The following is a 19,809-nucleotide window of genomic DNA, read 5'->3' as shown; positions in this document are numbered from 1 at the left end:
GCCATGACTAGTGTGTAAATCCTAGAACTGGAGTGTGTGTTTTATTAAAATTAAAGCTTATTAAATGTTTCCAATATTTTTGGTTATGTTACCTTGACTAAAATGCTTTCATATAGTGACAATACAATTACATCCAATAAATAATATCCCCAGAGGGCCAAATCCCTGTGAAGTCTAAGGAGTCTAGAGTGCTGCACCAGCTGGAAATCGGAGCAACCTGGAGGCCTACTGTTGTGTAATTCTTTGGTATAAAAGGATGGAATCCGTTTGCTCGGGGATCTATGATCAGCAGCCGGAGGGAGAAGATGAATGTTCCTGGTTCACACACAACTTCTCCCAATATGTATGCGGTGCTCTCAGGCTAGGGACTCTCCAGTCTCTAAGTAGATGTGGACACGGGCACTGCAGAGACCAGATGGCTACACACAGAGCTCCATGTAGGCTGTGCATCTCAAGTCTTCGTTCAGCAGTCGGAAGAGATTGAGGATCACAGATGCTTCCAGGCAGCCAGGTGTTTCCTGGGAAATGAGAGAATATTTACAACAGGAAGTGTGAATGGGGCTAAATTAAAGCTAATTTGCATGGTAGTTCACTTTCCTCATTGTCTCCAATGACTACTCACCGTCTCCTTGCTCTTATGGAAATTTTGGAGCCAATTGTTCAGCCTCCTGGAGTGTCGATGAGAATGAGTTTGTCTGGTCTGAAAACAAAGTTGATAGAGACTGGTTGGTGCCCAGAGATTTCAGCCGACAGTGGACCAAAGCCCTTTCTCTACAGGCGCAGAGCAGTTCTTGCCCTGACATAGTCTAGGCGGCTTCCCTTGTGCATGTCATATCAACTACCCCCGCTTTCAATGTCCCATATACGGATGGGCCCAAAGCAAGAGCCACATGCAAGTATTTGCTGGCACTGAAAGAGAAATCTGGCACTGAATACTCACACAGTCCCTCAGGTCCCCTCTGATCTGTGTCAGGATTTCTAGTGGATTTGAGAGCAGGTTGGACAGACTGGGGTCCTCAACGTTCTCCAGCACGTTAATGGTAAAGTCCAGCTCCTTCTCTACCAGGATGACTCTATCGTGCACCTGGGGAGAGAAACTTGTAGGTAAGAGAGTGTCTGTGGGAGAAAGAGGCACAGCTGTGCAGATACAGGACTAGAAATTCCCATGCGTAGGGGCTGGCAGACTAGGTTGAAACAGGAGATTTTCCAAAGCCACTCAGGGCTTTCTTGATTTGTCAATAAATGAAATATTAAAATCATTCCTGACTGGAAACAACTTCATCTCCACATGTCTTTCTTGACACCAGTTTATAGCCAGTGAGAAGGCACCTGAACTGAAGGTGAGGGGTGACCCTTATTTACACCGAGAAAGAGCCACTGTCAGATCTGACATGCTCCTGACTAAATCAGTGACTACAAAGTCAATGGTCAAAGTGCCTTGTGTCAGATTAGCACAAGGGTAAGTGAGATCAGATTCAGCGAGAAAGGGACACATGTTAGGAAGGAATCATCTGCTAGAATAGTGGTTCTCAAACATGTCTACTGGTGACCCCTTTCACATAGCCAGCCTCTGAGTGCGACCCCCCCTTATAAATTAAAAACCCTTTCAAATATATTTAACACCATTATAAATGCTGGCGGCAAATCAGGGTTTGGGATGGAGGCTGACAGCTCGCGACCCCCCATGTAATAACCTTGCAGCCCCCTGAGGGGTCCCAAACCCCAGTTTGAGAACCCCTGTGCTAGCATGTGACCTTCTTGTGCCCCTTGGCTGAGATTTTTCGTACCGACAGCTCTTTGACTTCCCAGTTCCGGTGGAAAATCCTGGTGCTGCATTTTCGGTCTGACGACAGCATCATGTCCTCCTGGAGGCAGAAGGAAAGAACAGAGACCCATATTTATGTAGGAGCAGGAACAAACCTGTACTAGTTCTTCCCTCAGTTCTCTCCACGCAATCCCAGCGGTGATGCAGGGAGACGAGATGCTGACATCAAATGTCTCCCTTGTACCTCGAGGGCTGGTATCCACAAGGGATATGACAGGGATATGCATGACCAAGTTCAAACTGTGCTTTGTCGTTCTCCTCCAGCGAGGAGAGGACCTGGGTTCAGCAGGCGCTGTGCTAGAGCCCGGTGCTGGCCAGCAGGGCGCTCGAGCTGGCAGAAAAGTAAAACCAAATCCTTCTTGGTAGTTGGTTTTGAGCTTCTTCCCTGAGTCCAGAGGGACATGCAGAGCGGGCCGCTGTTCCGATGACAGCCTAGGGCTCACAGTGCTGTTATTGCCCAGTGTGTGTTCTTCACACTTACAAATTTGTCCTTGGCTTTCTTGAAGGCCTCCAGTTCCCGAGGTGGCAGGGACTTGTATTTTGCGAGGTGGCATTTTGTCCTCTCAGTGCCTTTGGGAAAGGCCTCTGTAGTCATCGTCCAGATGGCCAGAGCAAAGAGAACTTTGTCGCCTACGTTCACCATTTTCCCTAAGGGAGACAGAATGGGAGAGATACATCACTGACATGCCAGGCTGCCAGGCTTACCAGCCAGCGAGTTGGACGCTGTCTCATAAGCTAGGCCTGCACTGGAGACAAACCTAGCTCTAAATTTTCTTTTTACTGTTTCTTAAAACATGGTTAAATCTACTGCAGGAGGCAGCTGGTGACACAGAATCAGTGAAATGCCCAGCTCTGAGCTGTGGCTTCCTATAGGGGACTGGGAAGTAAAACAATTGTTACCATTTCTCAAGCCTTCCTCAAGCCAACCAGTTAATTTGATCAGCTGTGAAATGAAACAGCTGGCGAAAGTGATGCTTTCTTCTTTTTCTTAAAACTAACTTATTGACATTCAGCAGAATTATCTATTCTTTTCAAACCACCCTTCAGACTTTAGCTGTTGTAAATACTTGCACACTATGTACTCAAACAATAAAGTATCTAGTAGGTGCAGCAGGGTACATCATCCTACAGCATTTGTTACAAATTTATCCTGCTTCTTTTAGTATAGCAAAGTATGAACGAATCCTAATTTTACGCAAATATATATCTGCCACTTGCAAAATAGTTCTGATAAATAATTTTCAGGCTACTGACTCTTTTTGTCTGTTAGCAATTTGATAGTCATTGTATTTTCTTGCTGGTCTCCTAAGTCACGACATTGTTTCTTCTCCATAATTTGATGACTGAACTATTTTTAATCCATGCACATTTTTGTATGAAATATCAGTTGTGAAAGTTTTGGGGTAGGCAAACACTTTTTGCAAGTACCCAACAATTCTCCAGATACAAAACTAAAACACCCTACAAATCATAGCAACCTGAACTCTGATTTTCTCCAGGAAAATATTCATGAATCAGAGGGTTTTTTTGTTTAACTATTCAGCCATTAATAATACATTACAGGTGTAACGCACTTTGCTTTTACAACATATATTCCTTGCTGTCTACCATAGAGCACAATATAATCACTCGGTAAAGAGAAGTCGTGTCGCAAGGAGAGGCTCCAGACTAGTCACTCTTACCTTGCCGTGTATTTGCTGGGATGCTGCTTTAGTTGCCTCTTGTGTCTCAGGGCTGCTTTGCCGCTCTCTTGGCTCTGAATGTGGTTTTTCTTCTCCATGGCTCTTGCTTTTATACCAAAAGGCTCTTTCTGGTTAAGAAAAATAACATGAAACCTCATTTTGCTTTAGTCTAGGGCAGAAAAACCCAGCTCTGCTGTCACCCAGCAAAGAGCAGCAAAGTGTTTGGAAAGGGAAAGCGAAAGTGAGGCAGGTATCACACCTGAGTTCAGAGCCCTGAGGGATTTCCACCTGATGAAAACACGGTGATGTCACAAGTGAATTATGCAAGAGTTCCCTGCCTAGAGTAGGTATGTATGTAGACTTGGCCTTTGCTGAATTGCTAAGCCAGAAGAATCTGAGCCCCTTTTGTTTTTAAAGTCCTCTTCCTTGCAGATATAGCCTCGAAAAGGTAAAGTGATCAGGAGGGTTGGAACCTTCTTGCCAATCTCCTGCAGATCACAGGTTACTTACAGCAAACCAGGGCTTGCCTTTAATGTCTAGATAGATGTGCACTGAGGACTACAGTTAAGGCTGACATGCAGGAATTTCGAGCTGGGTGGGTATTCGTTTGTCCATCCCATTTGTTTTACTTTTCACCACAAAGCCAAGAACATACGGTCCCTGTGGAGGTCAAAAGAGAGATGTTTCCTGCTGTATGAAAAGCGGCTTTCTGACACCACTAAAGTAAACTGTATGGGACACTATTAGCAGACCACACACTACACTGAATGGAATTCTACTGCATGTATCAACTCAGGACTCTGTGACATGTGCCTTGCTGAGATAAGGTTAGGAGCTAATGAAGCAAAACTGAAACTGGTTGAGTTACATCAACATATTGCTTCCGAACTCCAGCTACGCAGGCGACCTATTCAAGAAGGAGACATGGTTTAATGGTATTCAAGAGGTGAAATGTCCAAAAGAAATTTTTAACCCATTTGGATGCAGCTATTATTTCACAAGAGTTTTTAAAAGAACTTTTCAGGTGTGTTGTTTAATTATTCAGGATTGTTAATTGCCTATTGTAGCTATGATAGAGTTAGAAGCAACTAGCAATAATAGTACCTAACTCTTATCTAGCAGTTTCATCTTTGGATCTCAAAGCGCTATACGAAGGAGGTCAGTATCATCGCCGTGTTACAGATGGGGAAACTGAGGTACAGTGAGGGAATTGATGTGGCCGGGGTCGCTCAGCAACTCACTGGCAGAGCTGGGAATTAACCCACACCTCCTGCGTTCTACGTCAGTTCCCTAACCACTAGGTGACACATGGCAGATGCATGCAGCTGTATAGGAACGGGGTGGGGGCGGAGAAGAATGCTTCCATTTTAAGTTCACTATAGAACCCTAATACTTTCCATTAAGGGAAAAATTCTGCTCATCTTATGCGAGTCACATCGAAGTCTAGTTGTATGCGTCAGGCGAACAGGATCTGACCCTATGTCTGGAAAGCATGTTTGCTAGAGAGCCGTTACGGGACTTTAAGGGCTTTGCAGCAGAAAGACAGAAAGCTGACAGGCATAATGCAGGCACCCCTAACCCTCCGATCATAATGCCTCTATATAAATCCATGGTGCACCCACATCTTGAATTCTGCGTGCAGATCTGGTCATCTCTAAAAGATATATTGGAACTGGAAAAAGTACAGAAAAGGGCAACAAAAATGATTAGGGATGTGGAACAACTTCCATCTGAGGAGAAATTATAAAGACTGGGACTTTTCAGCTTGGAAAAGAGATGACTAAGGGGGGGATACGATAGAGGCTTATAAAATCATGACTGGTGTGGAGAAAGTAGAAAGTGTTATTTACTTTTTCTCATAACACAAGAACTAGGGGTCACCAAATGAAATAAATAGGCAACAGGTTTAAAACAATCAAAAGGAAGTATTTTTTCACACAACGCACAGTCAACCTGTGGAACTCTTTGCCAGAGGATGTTGTAAGGCCAAGACTATAACAGAGTTTAAAAAAAGAACTAGACAAGTTCATAAAGGATAGATCCGGCAATGGCGTTTAGCCAGGATAGGCCGGCATGGTGTTCCTAGCCTCTGTTTGCCAGAAGCTGGGAATGGGTGACCTGGGACAAATCACTTGATGATTACCTGTTCTGTTCATTCCCTCTGAAGCACCGGCAGTGGCCACAGTCGGAAGACGGGATACTGGGCTAGATGGACCTTTGGTCTGACCCAGTCTGGCTGTTCTTATGTTCTTAACACAGGAAATAAATGACCTGAGCATTGTTCTGTGTCTGTACCGCTCTAGCGCAAAGGGGTCCTGGTCCACTGTCAGGGCCAGGTCATGGGCAGCCAGACCTAGTGGTCAGAGCCAAGCAATAATTAATTATTGTACCTCTGACTTCAGTGGGAGCTGGATCAGCCCCTAAACCAGGAGACTGTCTGCTCAAGAACTAGAAGGGCAAGTTGATGGAAAATGATAGGCAGGGTGGGTAATAAGCAAAGTGTTGTGCAGATAACCAGGAGGAAGAGTGCATAAATAATTAGCTATGCAAGGTGCTAGGCAGAGTTATTGTAAATGGATGAGATTTCTCCGTGTGCATTTCACTGACCTATATCTCATTTGCATACATTGCACTGCATCTTCTCACATGTGTAGGCAAAACCAAGATTAGCTGGGGAACATTCGGTGAGTTGGACTTCACCTTGTCAGAAAGCTAAGATGGAAACAATCAAAGTCATCTTTCATTTCTGACTACAAACACACTGGAAGTAAAGCCGAGACAAAGTAATAGCAGAAGTCCAAATTTCTCTTCTAGGGTATGCATTTCTTAATAGTTGGCTGTGTTACTAAGAAACAGCTGAAATGAGCTGACTTTCATCTCCTGGCTGATTTCCATGATTAGGACTCAGCGTCTCATCAGCGAGGCTCTGAATTCACAGACCCTGTTGCATTATGGTTGATTGGGCTGTAATATCTCTGAGGACAGTTTTGAGTTCTAATTCTCTTCTAATTTTCTTATTAACTAGAAGCTGCAGTTAATTCATTGTATTGAGATCAAAATATCGCACGGTCATCAGAGTTTCAAAGCAACGTCCTTTTCACAGCACCATTACGTCTGTTACTTCCCGGAGTCAAACATTTTCCTTATCTTGGGTCAAACGCTGGCTATTTTACACATGGTGCAGGGGCAGCCAGGGAAGCCCCTCTGAGATCCATGGAGAGGCCCATGGAGAGCCTGTGTTGACTGTGTGGATTTTAGTTGGGCCACCGTAGCTCTGCCCCTGTGCTGACCACACTAAAATGCAAAGCAGTCAGTGCTCCATAAGCCTCCATTTGGATCTGAGAGAGGCCATCTCGCACAGAATCACTATGGGGGCCTGCTCAACTGAGATCCAGCCCATCTTCCAGCAGCTACAAGTCCTCCCCCGCTCTGGGGATCACTCTTCTTCCTGGATGATGTAATGTACACACCTGGCTGGGAGAATTTGGGGCAAAATACAGTTGTGAAAATTACTCTCAGGAATGACTTCTGCTGCTGGTGTCTGAGCCTCCTGCTTCTTGTGTTGACTGTGCTGGAGGGGAGCTGTTATTCCTTTTGAGCCATCAGCAGGCAGAGAATGCCTTCCATCCTTTCCATTTACTAGGAGTGGGGGCCCCACCAGACACCCAAGTCCCAATCCTTGGCCCGCGTTCTCCACCACATGGAAGCTGCTGGGTTCCCACTAGCCAAGGAAGCATCAATATCATCCCAGCTTCGGTTTCAGGCCCTTTCCTCAGGGCATAATGTATTGGCTAACCACAAGTGTTGTCAAAGATGTCAGAACAAAGTAGATCCTCAGCCCAACATGGGCTACAGTTCCCAGGGACGGTCCCCTCACCTCGTTCGCCCCACCCACCCCTTGTCCTGAGCCTTGGACTCCTACAAGAGCCAGACAGGCTTGCTTTCCCTTGCTCCTGCAGTCAACTAATCTGCTAATTAGTCACAGGTGGGGACCAGCTCCCCTAGAGGGGCCAATCCCTATGTGATAGGGTAATAAGGAATGAAAGTTTCACAGACAAGTATTTAGTCACCTCTTCCACCTGCAAAGTCTCTGGCCCCTGCCATACAGATATGTGATTCTTGCATGTATTGTCTTTGATGAAAGCACATTCAGAAATGCCCCGAAGATGCTGAAGGAATAATGCTTTACCATTTCCAGTAGTGAAGTCCTCAGTAGAACATTGGGTACTTAGGGAATATACCAGGGTACAGGGTACATGATCTGCAAAACAACAGAGTATATTTGTAAGCATCTTTTTGGGAATCAGTACACTCACTTTTCACTGTTCTCAAAACAACTGCAAGCAACTTCCTCACCTTAATTTCTGGAAATGAAGGTGGTATCTCTGAACATATAGCTCATGAAAGAGACCTCCAGAGAACAGGGAGACTTATCACTTATACAAATTTTACTCTAAGGAACATTAGATACTGTAGATATAATTCATGATTTGAATAACACCTTTTCCAAGCCCACATTAATGTGTTTTGTACATAAATAGGTCACTCTTATTAGTTGGGTATTGTGTTTCTGTGTTTGTTTTAGGTGAGGGATTTTGGAAAAAAACCATTCAAAAGGGCCTACGTGATTTTGTGCCTTTCACCAACAGAAGTTGGTCCAATAAAAGAAATTACCTCATCACCGTGTCTCTCGAATATCCTGGCTACAACACTGCAAACAACTATGGTAAACGACCTAGTCAGTTTAGCTCAAATCTCCTCAAAGGTACTTTGGTGCCTAACTCCCATTGGAATCACTTGATGCCTTCGGGAATCTGAGTCTCTCAGTCAAACTCTTAGTGGACTATCTGATACCAGACACCTCTGTGTTCTTGGGGAACCAGGGTGCAGTATCCAGCCTCACTCATGAAAGACACCCTGCCCCCAGCCTCTGCTTAAACCAAAACCCATCAGAGGGAAAAAAAACTTGCAGAGAGCAGTGAAGGGCGTTGGGAGACACACCTAGACCCCTCCTGACAAGGGTGACAAGATTAAGACATCTCCATTAGCATACAGAATGGAGAGCAGAGACAACTCCCCTAGCCTCATCTGCATGAAAGATGGGACAGGAAGACATCTCAATTTACATAAAGAATGGAGAACAGAGAACCACACTGAACTCTGGGACCAGAAAAAGCAGGGAAGCACTGCATCCTGGGAATCTCTGCTCCAGATGCTAATGAACCTATGTCTGCACACACCCAGCTCAGCAATTATCAGACCAATTCTAGTAATGAATCCTTAATTGATATCCAAATACTGAAGCAGCCTAGTTGCATTGTGAGCTCTCTGGAAGAAAACACCACCCATAGCCAAGAGTGATCAGCTCCTATTGTCTAGCCTAAAGAAAACCCTTGAGTCATCAGCTTACCTATAAACAAATCTAGTGTCCTCCCTTCAACCATTGTATTTTCTCTACAAAAATCCCTACTCGCCCTCTAGCCAGGATTCTGATGCTTAGATCCAAACTATGCATCAGTTCCACTGGTACTCCATCTTCTTCTGACTGATGGTGCTGGGGGCTCTGCCTGTCTCCAGCATTCAGGACCCTCAGCTACCACCATCACCTGGGCACCCCGACCAGTTCAAGCCTCATGGAGTGGGTGAGATCCCCCCTCCTTCTCTCTCTCTGTTTTCCTTTCTACCTTAGGTATTAACCTTTAATCATGTATGTTAGGTTGGTTTAGCTCTCCTTGTGTAGTTATCACTATTATTCAATAAATAACTTGTATGGTTCAGCTGGTTGCTTCTCTCTGTCTTGCTGAACTTTACTCGTTTGTGTTTTTAGCTTCCCCCATTCACTCTACAGCAACGCTTCTTTTACCTAAGCTAAAGATCCCTGCAGCGCCCAAAATACTGTGGGGTTTGCTCATCGAGTAGGTTACTGCCAGTACAATTGTGATGTGAGAGTGGGGATAGGGATGTGCTGAATCTGGGACGCATAAGGGTAACAGCTTGAAAGTGCTGCTTGACCCAGTCCATGGAGCCCAGGGGCATATAAGGAGAGGCAGCTTGAAAGTGCTGCTTCATCCAGCCCAGTGAGTCCAGAGACCTATAAGGGGTCAGCTTGACAGTGCTGATTGACCCGGTCCGCTCAGACTTGCTCTGTTAATGTGTGTGTGTGTGTGTGTGTGTGTGTGTGTGTGTGTGTGTGCGCGCGCGTGTGTGTGTGTGTGTGTGTTCATCCGGTTCTGGGGCTGGAGTAACCCAGCCCTAGGGAGCCTAGGTCCTGCAGGATTCCTCCATTGGGAGGGGACTTGCAGCAGGGAGAAGTAGAGCGTCATATGAACACACACGTGACACAAGCAGGACATGGATAGGATTACAGAATCCCTTCCCCAGAGGAGTAACCCGAATAAATGAGCTTACCCCAAAGTAATGGGCACATCTGGTAACATATCATTTACATCATAATCCCCTCTTCTACACTTGCAAACTTCCTTTGCAATGTAATTGCTATAGAAACGCTCATGTGCATAGCACGCCCAGATATATTTGCAGATAAAAGTCAACTTCACGCTCCACTCTACTGGCATCTCTCTCAAGCACTACTTTTCTTTTGTTCCTTTACACCAAGAACAAGATACAACATTCTCACAAGACCCCTGCAATAAAGGTATTTAGCCACCTAAATTCCACTGATTTCAGTGGATGGGAGGAGCCTAAATATCTTTGAGGATCTGGGCCCACATTTTAAAGGGGTTTCAACTGGGCCTCCAACCTGCTCACTCCCCTCAGGGCTCACACCTGCTGCCTCTGTGACACCCTCATCTCCAACCCCCAGGGCCCCACACCCTTCATCTTTGTAATACCCTCGCCTCCAACCCTCACATTACCCCACTCCCCATGCCACTGTTAGACTCTCCCCTCCAACCCTCGCCCCCAGGGCCCCACACATCCTGTCTCTGTGACCCCCCTTCCTTCCTTCCTTCAACCCCCACCCTGCCCCCCAGGGCCTCACACACCCTGCCCCTGTGATTACCCCCTCCCCCAACTCTCACAGATCATTCACCTGGTTGCCACTTATCACCCCTGAGGAAACCTGCATCAACCAATCGCTTATGTGACGTCTCCCCATCTGTTCCCTGCTGGCCTGTTAATGTTCAGCAAATAGCTCACCCCAGTCAGGGGACCAGGGCCTCTCCGTTTCCTCCTCATCCACCTTCATGGGAAGGCCATTCTCTGCACCTACCTCCCTTGTCTCCTGGGCTGCTGTTGCCAACTGGGTTTTACTCCTCCTGGCCTGGGGGATGCCGGTACCAATCACCGGGCAATACCACCACCACCTGCCTCTTCTGATGTGTTACCAAGCCTGGAGCTCCTGCATTTGACCTCCCACAGCTCGGCTCCCTCCAGAGGTGGTGGAATGAGGGGCGGTACTGAGCATAAAATAGGACCCTTAGGTGCCTTGTTCTCAAATTCCAAATTTGCTGGACAGCCCCTTGAGATATGGGACTATCCTGGTAAAAGGCAGGTTGTCTTGCAGTGCTGCCAGTCCTTGTGAGTTTTTCTGAATCTTGTGATATTTGGTGTTATTCTTAAAGCCCCAGCTCCTGGAGTCAAGTCATTATGTGTGACTCTCAGCTTTGATTTAAAATAAGAAAGTATATTTCTAGGCCTCATGATTGAGGAAAAAGGCTTATAAACGTGACTCCCAAAAGTCCCAGCAGGTAATTACAAAAGAACCCATCATGTATTACTTTAAAAAAATCTCATGATTTTAAAGGCAATCTTGTGATTTGGGGGACCTGACTAATGATTTTTGAATTCTTGGGGTTGGCAATACTGTCACTTTAAATCAAATTGGGAATATGTCCTTCAGAGCTGAAATATTTTTTGCTTTTAATTCCAGAATTTCATCCTCATGGGGAAGTCGATGATACTTTAGAGAGTCCAGGCTTGAACCTCTGCTTTCCTAAATCGTGAAGAGTCATTTACACACTTGCAAAGTGATGCAAAATGGGTAGAAAAAGTGATCCCTGTTGATTTGGTAGCATTTTGCAATAGTGTAAATAACAAATCCAAGTGCAAGGTTGCAATATTGCCCACCCCCAAAGATCCACAAATCATGTGGATCCCAAAACATCATGAGATTTTTTTTAAAAGATTCTACTGTCGTTTTTTTGAACTCCCCTGTCCCCCCAGTGTGTTTGTGAGATAGTGTTGCCAACACTTCCATATTTATTGTGTAAGGTGATTTTGCCCCTCCACAGCCCATCCCATACTCTGAAAATAATTCTGCACCCTGGCCCCAAATCAATCCTCTCTCCAGATCAACTCTGCTCGTCCCCTGTGTCCCCATCATTTCTGCCCCTCCTTCCTTCACTGCAGCTCCTCCTGAAGCTGCTGGGACTCTTCCCCTCCCCTCTCCCAGGGACAGGGGTTGCAGGGAGTGGAGGAGGGAGTGGAGCCTCTCTGAGCTCCTCTCTCCTCCACTCCTGTGACAGTGGTGTGGGCAGCTAAGGGGCAGAGATCTCTGACTGCTTCCTGCAGCAGCCTTGATTGGCCGCTCTTCCCCAAGACCGGAGATAGTGGGAAAGACAGCCAATCAGAAGCCAGGCTGAAAGTCCCAAGAGCGCTGGAGATTCTCACATCATCACCAGAAAGGTTCCAGCCCTGGCTAAAATCCTGCAACCTGTGAAAAAGTCATGAGCGCTGACAATACCGGGGCAGAAGAGAATCAGGCTTTTTATATAGTGCATATAATTATATTAATAATAGACAGCTCTTCTAGAGTGTTTTTTACTGGTAGCTCTCAAAGCACTTTACAAAGGAATTCAGTATCATTATTCCCATTTTACAGATGGAGAAACTGAGGTACAGAGCAGTGAAGTGACTTACCCACCGTCATCCACCACTCCAGCAGGTCAGTGGCAGAGCTGGGAAGAGAATTAAGGTTTCCTGAGGGCCACTCCCCAGTATCTATCCCCCTAAGACAAAAACAGGGCAAATTGCAGCCACTATGTACTGTGCAACAGCAGGTGAATACTTTTTCCAGAGCTGTGTCTTCACACTGATTTCAATGCATACAAATCAAAAGGAAGTAAACAACAATCCATGTTACATTCAAGCTCCAGTTAAAACAGCAGCATTTTACTCTAGCGGAGTGTGTCACATATTATGTGGTAAGTATAGGATACTAATTATAGTAGCTGCTTTTTGGACAATTTAAAGGCCCCATAATATTCAGTCCTGCCACCAGGGGTTCCCTGGGATTTGCTATAGTGGGATCAAACCTATAACTTTACACTTTTCATTATTTTAAGTATCTCTGTTATGTCCCCTCTCACCATCCAGCTAATCTAAGCAACATTAATGTCTTCAATTTCTCCTCATCTGGAAGTACTTCCCTGCCTCTAATTACTTTTGCTGTTTTCTATTTTTGGAGGTGACGAGATCAGAACATAATGCAGTTAGGAAGCAGAGGGTCAACCATCAATTTATATCATTTCAGTTTTTATTTTACATCTTCCAGTTTTATTAAATATTAAAAAAAATAAATATTTTAAAAATATTAAAAACATTAAATATTATAAAAACAGTCCATTTGATAAATATGCACATAAATAAATGATAGATACAATAAATAACTTAAATAAAAATCAGATTTGTTTAAATAAGGATCGCATCAGATGCCTTAACATTATGTCAGCCAGTAAAACAAAAATAGATTCTAGGAATCTTATACAGCAATACCTTCTATGCATGAAAATTATTGCATTTTCCAGCATCTTTCTAAGACACTAATGAAATACTCACTAGTCTGTAAATCAAAGAAACAGGGTGAAAAAACTAGTCCTTTAAATTAAAATAAATAACGGCAACACTTAACATACTATTGGCAAATATTTTTGTGTAGCAATAAACCAATACAATAAATAATAATATCCTCTAGGGCCAAATTTTAATCCCACTGAAATCAGTGGCCAATCTCCCATTGATTTCAGGGGGAACAGGCCCTACACTTTAGCTGCAGTTAAGGAATTGGCCTACAACCAATCAGCTACTGGCAATTGGAGTCGGAGAGGTCTGTTCCTGAAGATCAGTTGTATGTGAATCTTTTGTTCAGAGATCATGGGTGATGGGTATCCGTGGTAAAATGCCAAGATGGAAAGAGCATCACGCCTGGTTAAAATACAGTGTCCTGTAGGAAGGATTCAGGGTTCCCATTCGCTGGGCTCTCCAGTGTCTGATTACATGCATGAGGTGAGACAGTGTAAAGATCTGGCGTTTAGGTGCAGGACTCCATGTAGGCTGCGCACTTCAAGTCATTGTTCAGCAGTCGGAAGAGATTGAGGATCACAGATGCTTCCAGGCATCCTGGAGTTTCCTGGGACAGGAGAGAGGGAGTGAACACATTTGTAACAGAGAATGGCTGGCTAGCAATGGGCCAGCGAAAGCTACTGCACACAGGCCTGATGGAGGGGGGAGGTGTAAATAGATAGGGAGCACAGAGCATGCAGAAAAAGGGTGAACAGAGCAGTGTCTACACAGGAACTTCAAGGAAAGCTAATCTGAACTAACTGTGAATTTGAAGTGGGTTAGTTAAATGGCATTAAATTCCTGTGTGAACACCCTCATTCAAAATTAAAGTGGTCTAATTTGGTTACTTTACTTCACTTCCAGAGATCACTTAAACTCTGAATAACAGCATCAATACAGGGCTTTAAAGCAGTTTAACTAATCCACTTCGAACTCACACCTCTAATTAATTCAGATTAATTTTCCTGGATGTCCTTGTGTAGACAAGACCTTACAAACACTCTAAGGGTACGTCTATACTACCCGCCAGATTGGCGGGTAGAGTTCGATGTAATGGGGATCAATTTATCACATCTCGTCTGGATGCGATAAATCGATCCGCGAATCGACGCCCGTACTCCACCTCGGCAGGAGGAGTAAGCGGCGTCGACGGGGGAGCTGTGGCAGTCGACTCGCCACCGTGAGGACGGCCAGGTAAGTCGAACTAAGATACTTCAACTTCAGCTACGCGAATAGCGTAGCTGAAGTTGCGTATCTTAGTTCGAACCACCCCACTAGTGTAGCCCAGGCCTACTCTAAGTAAATACTCATTTACACGGTGGTCTAATGTCCTGTAATTCTTAGTATACAACAATATGTGCTGTAGTCTATTACATTAACCAGTGAGTTTGAATGAAGCAAAAGGCACAGTGATCTGGGGTAATAGTAAATTTGAAGGGTATTATCTTTGGCTCTATCTGATTCCGAAGAAGGGCTGGGCATTGGCAGATCTGTACGAATGAATTATCTCTGGGCCTCTTTTCCCATTGCCCAGCCCAGCATCTACACCTCTTCAAAGTGAATAGCAAGTTAGTGTAAAGCTTTACCCACAGTGTGAGAGAGGGGTTTTTCAGATTTGGCAGCATTTTGTAAAAATATAAATGATTCCACAAGGTACAAGGTGCAAAGCAATGGAGGATCAGATGCCACATGTTTATCTGAAACTCTGCTATTTGCATCCTATGGAAGGACCCAAGCTAGGCCACAAGGTAAAGGCTGTTTTCTGGATGCCTGGTCCATTACAGTCTGCAGCAGATGTAATGACCCTTCCTGATATGAGAAATTTACCAACTTTCTGAACTAATTCAGTCTCAGGACACCTGGACTGCAGAAGACCCTGGACAATATACAGGGCACCATCCTGCACTGGCCCCATGGGAAGGGAATGGAGCTGATGATCCTGTACAGATTTGTTCCCACTAACATGTGATGAAAGTTTGTCTTGTGTGTTTGCCAAATGTACTCACCATCTTCTTGGCTGCGTGGAATTTTTGGAGCCAGCTAGTCAGCCTCCCGGAGCGTCGATGGGAGTCAGGCTGATGTCTGGTCTGAAAAGAAAATCAATACATGAAGCAGACTGGCACATGAGTAGAGATTTCAGGAACAGTGGCTGAGCCTCCTACCTCTTGGTACAAGCCCCAAGGCACAAATTGGTTTGATTGAGTTTATCTCGTTCTTTAGACGTGTGGATTCCATGTTAACCTGCCGTATTCTATTAATAATACAATACCAAGCATTTGTATGGTACTTTTCAACTTCAGAAGTGTTTGAAGCATTAACTAAGGGCTTTACTGAGCCACGTGGGAATGGCCCTGTGTAGGGGGAGGTATGCCTTGTGCTGCCCAGAGGAGCTCTGGGAGGAACTCCACCGAATAGAAACCGAACATGCCCTGGAGCTGAGCAGGAGTGCAGCATACTCCTCCAGTGTATGCAGCCGCCCATGGGTCTGTCTCCTCCCGGTTCCTCCCCACTTCCACTGCGATGTTCTGGGGGGCACATGGAAACAACAGTAGCTGTGCTACAGAGAGAATAGTATCTGCAGTGATACCAAACTACAGCCCACGAGCTGAAGGAGGGGACGTACCTGCTTGCACAGTAGCAGAGCAGCCGGGCATCATCTGTCCCTAACTAGTTAATCAAGTTAATTAGCTAATTAGATTATGTATATAAGCAAGGCATACGGCAGCTACGTAATCCGGACACTTTCATTGTTATAAAAGGGGGTACAAACCAAAGTCCACAATTACTGGCACAAGGATGACTAGATCCTGGATCCACTTAAGAAATTAATGCTGTTGGGAGTTCAATAGACAACTCCCAGTCCCACTGTGGCGAGAGACATTTGCAATCCAATACTCACGCAGCTCTTCAAGTCCTCTCTGATGTGCCTCAGGATTTCTAATGGCCTCACGAGCGGCTCGGACAGACTGGGATCCTCAAAGTTCTCCAGCACGTCAATAACGAGGTGCAGCTCCTCCTTTACCAGGATCACTCTGTCGTGCACCTAGGGAGAGAATGTGCAGGTAAAACGGTGTGTCCCGGGGAGTCGCAGACACGGAGATAAGGAATGTCTGTGTTAGCAGCAGGTAGGCGTGGCCTGCTTAGGGAGACTTTCCAAAGCCATGGCCAATGGGAAGACACCTAAGACGCAGGGGAGGTGTGAATCCACTCTGTACACAGAGCCTGCTAATCATGAACCTTTGGACTCTGTTGCTTACACCTTCCTTCCTTGGAATCCAACAACATTTTGTGCTTCAGATCAATCTCAAACCTTTTTTATGTTACAAAAATCTGAAGATATATTTGGCCTGTGCAAGTATTTTTTTTTTTTGCTGGTGATTTGGTGAACGGTTTCTGGATCTTCAAAGTGGCTGTACATAGATGTGGATATGATTTTAGAGTACTAAAATATTCTCTCATGGGAAACCAAAATACAGAAACTGAGGATTTCCTGCCACACGACCTGGAGTTGCTTATGTGAGGGAGGTTAACCAAGTTCAGTCTGGAAATAGATGATAAAGACAGGTGTGGATGAGTTGGCGGTGACAAAGCCTTTGGTTTGTTGAACACTGAGGATAAAGTTAGTATCATGTCTTGTATTAACAGGGAACAAGGTAGAGATGTTGAGATGTAAATTGTTTCCTGGCTCAATTATTTGTTAAACTGATTCACAGTCTCAACGTTTGTCTGGCTTCCCAGCCCTAAGGATGTACAAAATATAGAAATAGAAAAAGGGCCAGATTCCAACCTCAGCTGACTCCTGTGTCATTTGGGAATAAATTCCCTGTCCATGTTACTCTGAATCTACAAAAGGATCACCTGAAATCAGCATCCAGCTTGGAAAGAGACCGTACTGCAACTTTGGAAAGAAGCAAGTGCTATTTTGTAACTTCGTCTCTCTTGGCAGAGGTCTTGCTTACCGACAGCTCTTTGACTTCCCAGTTCCGGTGGAAAATCTTGGTGTTGCATTTTCGGTCTGACAACAGCACGATGTCCTCCTGGAGGCACAAAATGAGAACACGGGGAAATGTGTAAGTGGAGGCAAAGCAGGGGAGAAAGTGCCAAATTCTGCCAACAGTTACATCATATAACCCCATTCAGCCATGCAAACGTGCCAAATCCTGGCAGAATTTGACACAACACTTTGATCCCCTAATAATGCTGCTGTCCTAGAGTCTTGGCTCTTTCCAAGAAGGTGCCAAAGATGGGACAGGCGTCAATAACACGCTCTTGTCATATTGCTTTGCTGGTTTCAGGTTGTGAACTGCATTTGTGCAGGAGTTTAACTGAGAACCGGCATCCTTTAACTCTTGACACGGAGGATAACTTGACCACTAATCTGAGTGGTGCACTTCCTCAGCTTCAGCGTTGGTTAACATGGAATGTTTGCACGACTTAAAAATAAGTGACTGGATCTCTCTAATGCTGCTTGGTGGCATGACATGAATTTGGGGTCCTCAGATTGTCTGTTTAAGGGACTAGACTCGGTTTTCTCTGGAAGGGAAAGACCGCAGATAGTTAAAAACTGGGTCTCATTCTCTAGGTTTGATGGGAACTCAGGACAGAGTTTGAACCCCTTTCAGAACTTTTTGAGATTTAAGATTAAGGACGGTTGACTCTATAAGAAATCTGAGATGGCCAGGCCCTAACGTCCTTAGACCGACTCAGATCAGAAACACCCACTTAGACAGATTGTCCCTTCTTTCTCTCCTCGCTCTTTTCTAACAGTAAGAATCCCATTCTTTCCTTGTTATTGTCTAATCTGTGATTCTGCCCTAGATCAGTTCCAACCTTCCTGCCCTGAACATGACTCTGCCTCTCTCCACATCTATGATCCCCATTCCCCAAATATCTGAATACTTGCCGGAGCTGAACATTCTGAGCTTTGCCCTTTCATAATTAAGACTGGGTGAGGGATCACCAACAAAGAAGATCCAGACAGAGAGACTTCTCTCTATTGTATCTGCAACCCTACACCCCAACCTTACCTAAGCATATGCCTCCCATCTTATTTCATCTGCCCATAGTAATATGCCAAGAAGGCTGCTGTTGAAACTACAGCCTAGCACTCACATTGCCATTATTACCCTACTTATGTGTCTTCTTTGCACTTACAAATCTGTCCTTGACATTCTTGAAGGTCTCCAGTTCCCGGGGTGGCAGGGACTTGTATTTTGAGAGGTGGCACTTCTTCATCTGAGCACCTTTGGGAAAGGCCTCTGTAGACACTGTCCATAGGGTCAGGACCAGGAGCAGTTTGCAACCCATCATTTTTCCTATTGAATCAGAAAGGGGAATAACACGCATCACTCCATTTCCAGGTTACAAGGATTATAAACTGTATTTTTGACAGTCTGACAAAGTGGGGAAAGAAGGGGTGCAGGAAGATGAGGGCTACAATCAAATATATACATTGGTGGGTTAACCCCAAAGATCACAGCTGAGCAAACTCAACTCTTCTATTCACAAATGTTTTCAGATCCGGACTCTTAATTTACAGCCCCAGCACTAATAATAAAAAATAAACTGGTAAGGTACTTAGAGGAATGGATAGTGTTGGATCCTTACTCTTTAGAGTAGATCACAGCAGATCAGTCTAGTAAGCCCATGTGCTAGACAGAAGCCCCAGACTTAGTGGCACGTACCTTGGAGCATGTTTGCTGGGAAATCGCTTTAGTCTCTTCTTCTTCCTCAGGATTGCTTGGCCTCCCTCTGGTCTGTGAATGTAGCCTCGCTTTGCCATTGCTCTTGCTTTTATACTCTTTAGGAAAAAATAAAATTAAATCTTGTTTTGCTTTAGTCATAGGAGAAAACCCCACACGTTAATGCTGCTGTTTGATCAATGGAAACTGGAAAGTGAAAGTACGGCAGGTGTATCTAGCTCCTAACCCTCTGCCCTCACCAGGGATTCCCAGGTGAGGGAACCTCTGCATGACATCATGACCAAATGATGCAAGGTTTCCCTGCCTAGAGTAGGTGAGTTCTGTTTCTAATCTTAGCATTGCCCAGCTTCCGGGTTTGCCTGTTATTGTAACGATCCACTGAGCAGCCTTTTCATTCATTTTCCCCCCGCCCCCTGTGAGTCATCACTGATCAGCGAAGGAGAGGAGGACTGTGCTCTCACAAATGGGCAGAAAGGGACTGTTCCCAGAAGGGAGCCTTCCCCTGCAGTCTTGATAACATACAGGTTAACGATCCATGTTTGTGATTTACCTGGCCTGGGGGAAGGAGAACCTGGGAACCACTTTTGGCACTAGTCCAAGGGGGAAGAGCCAGCCACAGGCTGTCTGAGATCTGGGCCAGGAAGGCTGAGAACCAGCAGCCTGAGAGCTGGGCCAGGCTGAATGGGAGTGTGGCAGGGGAGCAGGCCGGGGCTGGCAGGAGGTTAGTAGAAGCTGCAGCAATAGTACAATACAGCCTGGGGGAAACAGCAGAGAATGGAGGGTGGAGGCACAGAGGTAG

General features: G+C 45.2%; 2 protein-coding genes across 2 annotated transcripts; both read right to left on the bottom strand.

Moving 5' to 3' along the window:
• Positions 1-279: 279 nt before the first annotated feature.
• Positions 280-2,468, bottom strand: LOC135885930 (interferon lambda-3-like). The gene is made up of 5 exons (XM_065413862.1): positions 2,307-2,468; positions 1,788-1,865; positions 941-1,084; positions 623-700; positions 280-518 (listed from the first exon to the last, which is right to left on the bottom strand). Exons 1-5 carry the CDS (start codon positions 2,466-2,468, stop codon positions 420-422), a joined length of 561 nt encoding a protein of 186 aa, XP_065269934.1. The 3' UTR covers positions 280-419.
• Positions 2,469-13,777: 11,309 nt separating this feature from the next.
• On the bottom strand, positions 13,778-19,002 carry LOC135885327 (interferon lambda-3-like). Its single transcript, XM_065413003.1, has 6 exons — positions 18,993-19,002; positions 18,463-18,623; positions 17,268-17,345; positions 16,208-16,351; positions 15,315-15,395; positions 13,778-13,876 (listed from the first exon to the last, which is right to left on the bottom strand). The coding sequence occupies exons 1-6, from the start codon at positions 19,000-19,002 to the stop codon at positions 13,778-13,780; spliced, it is 573 nt and encodes a 190-aa protein (XP_065269075.1).
• Positions 19,003-19,809: the final 807 nt, after the last annotated feature.

The sequence above is a fragment of the Emys orbicularis genome, chromosome 11 (genome assembly GCF_028017835.1).
Source record: "Emys orbicularis isolate rEmyOrb1 chromosome 11, rEmyOrb1.hap1, whole genome shotgun sequence".
NCBI classification, from domain to species: Eukaryota; Metazoa; Chordata; order Testudines; family Emydidae; genus Emys; species Emys orbicularis.
Note: the sequence above shows the minus strand (reverse complement) of the source record. Positions and strands in the feature narration are given on the sequence as shown.